This window comes from Pelophylax lessonae (genome assembly GCF_965119305.1).
Source record: "Pelophylax lessonae genome assembly, chromosome: 8".
NCBI classification, from domain to species: domain Eukaryota; kingdom Metazoa; phylum Chordata; class Amphibia; order Anura; family Ranidae; genus Pelophylax; species Pelophylax lessonae.
This window is the reverse complement of record NC_138775.1, coordinates 4,129,198-4,136,907: the sequence shown is the minus strand read 5'-3', so window position 1 is coordinate 4,136,907 and position 7,710 is coordinate 4,129,198. Positions and strand designations below refer to the sequence as shown.

Here is a 7,710-nt window from a genome sequence, read left to right as displayed (position 1 = left end):
TGCATGTGGTTTTATACAACAAGCAGTATCTGCTTCTGGCTTGTTATGTCCCCCCTCCTTACAGCTCGGAGGTGGTTCAGGAGGGCTTGTCCTTTGTGGCTCAGCACCCTGATGTCCCGGCTGTTTGGATGGGGGATTTTAACATGGTATTGGCTCTGGCCCTTGACCGTCAATGTGTTGTGACGTCTCAGGGGTCTCAGCCCCTCACCCGGCTGGGACGTCTGTTCAGGGATTTTGCCATGACGGACACCTGGCGTTATCAGCACCCCCATTTACGCCTGTACTCGTGCTTCTCAGCCACCCACTCCACAATGTCACGTATAGATTTTATTATAGTTTCAAACTCCTTACTTCCTACGCTCCGGGATTCGGGATTTGAGCCCCGCTCCCTGTCTGATCATGCACCCTGTTGGTCCTCTTTTTGTATAGCCCCCCAGGCGATCCCTTGCCCTTGGCGTCTCCATCCTTTTTGGCTTACTGCTATAGAGGACCAGGAGGGTCTGGCTCGGGAGTGGTCTTATTTTTTTCCATTAACGTTGGCTCAGCGGCCGCGCGGATGGTGTGGGAAGCTTTTAAACGTCATGCTCGGGATACTCTGGCCCGCCGAATCAATTGATTCAAGCGGTCCTCGGGTATTGCTCTGGCTGCTGCACAAGCACATTTGACTTCCCTGACTAATAGTTGTTCAGTTGACCCGTCACCTGGTAATGTTTCTGCATTGAAAACTCAGACAAGATTAGTAGACCAGATGTTATATGAGAAAGCTAAACAGAAGTTGTTTTTTAGTAAACAAAGGGTTTTTGAACAGGGAGAGCGGGCAGGTAGATTCCTGGCATATCTAGCCCATCTGGATACTAAACCTCCGGTTGTGGTTCAGCTTAGGGACTCTGATGGGACTCTTATTTCTGAACCGCCGCAGGTGGCTGCTGCGTTTCGTTCTTTTTATGCTCATTTATATACTTCCCAGTCGTCGGATGCCACCCAGGACACCTGAGAATTTTTTTACAGTATATCCCTGCCCCAGTTATCCGATGCCCAGCGTGCGGAATTGCATGCTCCTTTATCAGTAGATGAAATTGCCACTGCCATTGCCTCTTTGGCTATGGGTAAAGCCCCCGGTTCCGACGGTTTACCCCTTGATTTTTATGCAATTTTTTTCTGAATCTTTATCCCCGGCGCTTCTTTCCCTTTATACCCATGTTCATGACATTGGCCGTCTGCCAGACTCTATGAGAGAAGCCAATATTATTATTCTGCCAAAACCTGGTAAAGACCCTTTATATCCAGATTCCTACCGTCCCATTTCCTTACTACAGGCGGATATTAAAATTTTAGCTAAATTGTTGGCGATTCGCCTAAATAAGGCCATACTTTCCTTGATACACTCCGGTCAAACAGGCTTTATGGCAGGCAAAAATACTGCAATGAATATTCGCCGTTTGTATTTGAATCTGCAGGCTGCTCATGATGGGGTGGGTACTAGAGCCTTGGTGGCGCTAGACGTCGCCAAGGCCTTTGACTCAGTTGAGTGGATTTATTTATGGGAATGCCTACGTGCTTTTGGATTTGGTCCAAAATGTATTAGATGGGTTCAAGTACTCTATTATAAACCTGTTGCCGGGATATCGGTCAATGGATGGGCATCAGATTCTTTTCTCCTAGGCCGAGGTACCAGACAGGGTTGCCCTTTATCACCCTTGCTTTATGCGTTGGCCGTGGAGCCTTTGGCTTCCCAGCTTCGGGGTCACCCTGATGTCCATGGACTGTGTCATTTGGACTTGACTGAAAAGATAGGTCTTTACGCGGACGATATGCTCCTATATTTGGAAGACACGGATGACTCTTTATGTTCCACGTTACGTATAATAGAACAGTTTGGATCCCATTCAGGACTACGTATCAACTGGTCTAAATCTCAAATATTACCGCACCCTCAAACGTTTTTGCTTCCCTCCCTTTGCAGCGAGTCGCTGCGATTCGGTATCTTGGGGTCACAATTACTAAATCTCCTACAGATTATGTGCGGGACAATATTGAACCTCTAATTGATATGCTTAAACAACGTACTCAAACATGGGCTAGGTTGCCATTGGGATTAATGGGTAGGGTGAATCTTATTAAAATGATTTTATTACCAAAATTTTTGTATGCCTTTTGGCACTCCCCTGTCCCAACCCCACTGAAAGTATTTAAAATTATAGACCGCATCCTGAATTCGTTTGTTTGGGGACCTGAGCGCCATAAGTTAACATGGGCGTCACTTAAAAACCCCACGGATAAGGGGTGTGTGGCTATACCGGATTTTCAATCTTATTACCTTGCATCGCAACTTTCCCATTTTTTTTATTTTAATAAATCGGAGGCTACTAGATACCAAACCTTAGTTTGTCCTGGATTCCCTCAAGCTGTCTACACCCCTATGCAGGTACTTTTACGAAAATGTGGTCCTTCGCCTCGAGCAATGGTGATGAACAATTTGTTGTTCCACCATATAAAGATTTGGGCGATAGTGGCAAAAAAGTTAAATTATCCTCAAATATACACTAGGACCCCTTTATGGTATAACTTAGACCTGCGAGAGCTTCTATCTATTCCGGAATGTCAGTTGTGGGCAACTAGGGGCATACTGTATCTGGGCCAGGTGCTTTGTGATTCAGGCGTTCGTTCCTTTCAATCACTTAAAGCTGAGTATGATCTCCCGCCGCATATGTTTTTCGATATGCACAGTTGCGTCACGTATTACATGCACAATTTTTGACACAATTTCCCATTTTACAAGATATCTCTCTGCTGGAGGTGCTGTTGGGTGACACGCATGAGGGTCTTATCTCATCCTTATACATCGAATTGCATGGTGTTGATGATGATCGCCAGGTGACCCGGATACAGGCTCGTTGGGCTGTGGATATGGGTCCCCTGGATGAGATGGATTGGGACGAAATCTTGGTGGTCCCTAGGTTGGCTTCGCCCAAACTTTCAGAGCGTGTGACTCAGCTGTACATCTTGCATAGAGCTTATCTTACTCTGCTCAGAATATCGAAATATAGGCGGTCATATAACTCCTCCTGCCCTCCTTGCCCCTTGCAACCGGGTACGTTTATACATCTCATTTGGTCTTGTCCGGAAATTCAGGCCTACTGGACACAGGTTATTAAGTTTTTACATGATCATATGGGCTGCTCCCCCTTACAGTTGGATGTTTTACCCTGTGTGTTAGGTTTGTTCCCTGACTGTGACATTGACAAATTTCTCACCATTTTTCTTCAGGAATCTATTTTTAGCGCTCGCAAACTTATAACTAGACAGTGGATGTGGGAATCAGTCCCTACTCTTCAGGACTGGATTGTGGAAATAAATTCTGCTCTTCGTTATAAACGGTTGATTTATAAACACAGGGGGTGTCCCAAGAAATTTGATAAAATCTGGAGTCGGTGGTTAGAGAGTACTCGTACATTTAATGTATACATTTTTTGTGATTTTATTTTTTCTGAAGTCCTTGGAGGATGGGGGGAGGTGGTGGGGCCGGGGTATGGATATGACTGTTTGATTAATGCTCATATATAGGGTGTAATCGATATATTACCAGGGCGGGGTGCTGCTGAGTGAGATATTTATTACATGGTATCGTTGTCCCTCTTCTTTTGTATGGTGAAGGTATATTTTGTTTCACTAAATTCACTTTAAGTGTTTCACAAATGTGAAATTCACGTGTTAATGAGTTTTTGTATTTTGTATTGTATTTAAACAGCACAAATAAACTTATTTTCTATTTAAAAAAAAAAAAAAAAAAAACTTTCACACAGACTATATAATATACACTGATTTAAGTTTTTTTTTTTTACCAAAGATATGTAGCAGTATACATTTTGGCCCACATTTATGAACATAAATTTCTTATTTGCAAAATTTTATAATAAAAACTAATATAGTGTTTTTTGTTTTTTAACTTTCGCTCTTTTTTAGCTTATATCGCAAAAAAAAAAAAAAACAGTGATTATTAAATACCACCAAAACAAAGCTCTATTTATTTGAAAAAAAAAAAATGATACAGTGGGTGCAGTGTAACATGACTGAGTAATTGTCATTCAAAGCGTGAGAGTACGTAAAGCTGAAAATTGGCCTGGACTGGAAGTAGATAAAATTGTCCTGTATTGAAGTGGTTAATTGGATCTAAATCTAGTTCTGGATTGGCTTATTGTGCAGTGATTTAAAGTTCTCCCTTGTCAATTCAGACAGTGACAGGCTTATCCTTGATCCCATCCATTATCTACTGGGTCTCCCATTTCCTTGTGTTGCTAAGTCTGTCAAACGATTAATTTCATACTTTCTCTTGGCCACCAGGAGAGCTTTTCCACTCTGTGAGTCGTCAATGGTGGCACCTGACCGGTCTTTGTTCCTCCGGCTTATGGCTGAGACCCCGAGATTGGAGTTCCTGATGGCTACTGTCCACAATGATATGTGTCAAAATCTGGGAGAGTTGGGACCTGTCTGAGTTTGGCACATCATAGTCTTGATATTCCCCTCATTTTTCAAGAAGTTTTTCTACGAATTTACTTATTATAACATGTATTGCATGCACAGGACCCCCTTGGGCCCGGGTTGGATTTAAATCGATTGTCAACGTTTTACGTCTTATTTCTATGCTAAGATGTTTTATTTCTCTTGCTTAGTACTGGCAATATATACAGAGACGTATTATCTATTGTTTTATTTATTTTTTCAAAATGATTTTTATTTGAGTTTCAAAGACAAACAAACACAAGAAACAAGGAAGGTAAGGAAGTCAAATGGCATGGCAATGCATAAGATGAATTCAACATGCAATGTACATTAGATACAATCAAACATTCTCAAGAAGAATAAGAACTATAATGTTCACATCAACAACGTCAATAAGGCATAACAGCTCATATAGGTGACTAAAATTCCCAATACTGTCTAAATCTTGACATGGAGAGCGAGTTAGTCGCTAACGCCTTCTCAAATTTGTAGTTCGCGTGTAGCAAGGATGTCACATCTGACAGGTTAGGAGAATCCATAGATCTCCAATTCCGTAGGATAATGGACCTGGCGGCTAATAGTACGTGTGTGGACCACGGTCTATACTGGTGCGGAATGGCCTCAATACCTAGGTTCAATACGGCAAGGGCTGGAGTCGGTTTGATCAGACAACCAGTGTGAGTCGCCATATATTTAAATACCTGACTCCAAAAACTGGTAATGGATGGGAATGCCCAAAGAATATGGAGAAGCGTGCCCACCTGGCCACAACCTCTCCAACAGAGTTGAGAATAGGACGATGAGAAGCCCGCTAGACGGTAGGGAGTATAGTACCACCTGTTAACTATTTTCAGCATCATCTCCCAATGATTGACACAGTGTGTGTGAGCAGTAGCAGATGACATTGCCAGTTTCCATTGGGATACAGTAAAACTCGTCCTAAGGTCCCTATCCCATTTAAACATCCGAGTTGACTTGTAGAACTTCTCATCGTCCAGTAGGGTTATCTATTGTTTTCTTATCATTTTCTTTTTCTTTGATACAGTACAAATGTTTCTTTTATATTGTTTTTTTTTTTGCCAATTGTATGCTGTCAATGCTACATGGTAGCTATTTGCCCTTTGTTTGTAAATTGTTTATTTATTTGCATTAACATACAATTTTTCAGGACAAGCTTTCGAGGTATGTCCCCTTCATCAAGATCCAAGCAGTACTGATTCACAAAATGTTTGTACTGATTGGATCTTGATGAAGGGGACATACCCCGAAAGCGTGTCCTGAAAAATGTTATGTTAGTGCAAATAAAAAAAGTATCACAGACAGTACTCAATTGTCTCTGTCGCAAGTGCACTAATACGGCTACAATGACCTTGTCAGGTCACCTGTGGGCAGGTGACAACTGCACCCTGTTGGAGGCAGGGGTGCAGCACAAGGTAATGAACCCAATAGCTGACTGCTGCGGGTGGACTGGAACGTGAGCCCAAGATTCCCCAGGGCGTGGAGCCTAAGACCCAGCAGGTTTTCACCAGAGCCTCTAGTGGTGAGGATGGACTTGGCTGCAGCTGGGCCCAAGTTGCGGCCCCTGGGGTCCCCCGGGTCACACTCCGTAGGGAGAGAAGGGAAGCAGCCACTCAGGACACACGGAATGGTGACGAGTAAGCCGAGGTCGGGGTAACAGGCAGACGAGGGTAACCAAGGGACAGGCCAAAGGTCAGGGTAACAGGCAAACAGGAATAGTCAGAGACAAGCCAAAGTCGATACACAGAAAGGTAGATTAAGCACACGGCAGACAGGAAACAAGGAACAAACACTGTTGAACAGCAAAGCAGACCTGCAGTGCACTGGTTAATATAGACTTCCTGTGATGAACTGGGGTGGGGCTGAACAGGAAGGAGAGCTGATAAAAAGGAACCAGAAGTGAAGTCCGGCCTCTAATACAGACATGAAGGAACAGGTAAGCTGCCAAACACTATTGCAAGTCCATGACAGACCTCAAGCAAAACTAAATAAAAAATACAATTCAAAAAGTTCTCCCGAATGCTGCCTTAAGGTCTGTATTCCTCAGGCTGTAGATCAGAGGATTAAGCAAAGGGTTAATGAGGGCAATTATAACTGAAAACAGCTTATTTATACCAAACATATTGCTGGAGGAAGGAACCAAGTAAATAAAAATGATGGAGCCATAGAGGAGGAAGACCACTGTGAGGTGTGATGAGCAGGTGGTGAAAGCTTTCCGTTTCCCAGTTTTGCCAGGAATGTGGAGAATCGTATTGAAAATACTAACATATGGAAGAAAGGTGAAAAGAAAGGCAATTAATGAGACTGCACCGCCCACTACATAAATGAGCACTATGTTCAGTGAGGGGTCTGTACATGTAATCTGGAACAAGTGTGGAAGGTCACAGAAGAAGTTGTGGATGGAGTTTGGACCACAGAAGGACAACCTGAGCAAACAAAGAGTATGAACCAAGGAATAAATAAACCCAATGACCCAAATTACAACAGCTAAATTAATGCACACCCTCCAGGACATAATTTGTGTGTAATGTAGAGGGTGACAGATGGCGACGTACCGGTCATAGGACATAGCCGAGAGCAAAAGAACTTCTGAGGAAGCAAAATAGACAAGGAAAAAGACTTGTGCTGTACAGGCAGGGAGGGTTATTGATCTGTTTTTGGTGACCAAGTCAAAGAGCATCCTAGGTCCACTCACAGATGAATAAGTCATGTCCAGAAAAGCCAAATTGCTGAGAAAAAAATACATTGGGTTGTGCAGATGGTGATCAATGATGATCAAGAAAAATATAAGGAGGTTTATGATAAGAGTCATTAGATAGATCAATAGAAAAAGAACAAAAAGTCCATTCATGGTTGGTGGATGGTCTGATAGACCCAAAAGAGTAAGAGTGATAATCTTTGAGAGATTTCTCATATTCATTTACAGTGTAAATGTATCACCACAACACAGTAAGAAAATGAATAATATAATAAATTATTGATTGGAAAACGTGTGCCCACACCTTGTCCAGTGCTGAAACCTCCATGCTCTGGCTTCCATATAAACATTTGATTCAGTTGTTGGCTTATAAAGATAAAAATTGTAGGCACTCCCACAGGACAGTCTGCTGTGTTAAAAGAATACAACGTTTTAAATCTTGTTAAATTTCTCCTAAGACTTAATTTAAAATACTGTTGTCACTTGAGAGCCTT

General features: G+C 42.6%; 1 protein-coding gene across 1 annotated transcript; it reads right to left on the bottom strand.

Annotated features, from left to right (window-relative positions):
* Positions 1-6,520: 6,520 nt before the first annotated feature.
* Positions 6,521-7,432, bottom strand: LOC309562300 (olfactory receptor 1E16-like; the record flags this gene model as incomplete). Its single annotated transcript, XM_082266438.1, has 1 exon — positions 6,521-7,432. One exon carries the CDS (start codon positions 7,430-7,432, stop codon positions 6,521-6,523), a length of 912 nt encoding a protein of 303 aa, XP_082122564.1.
* Positions 7,433-7,710: the final 278 nt, after the last annotated feature.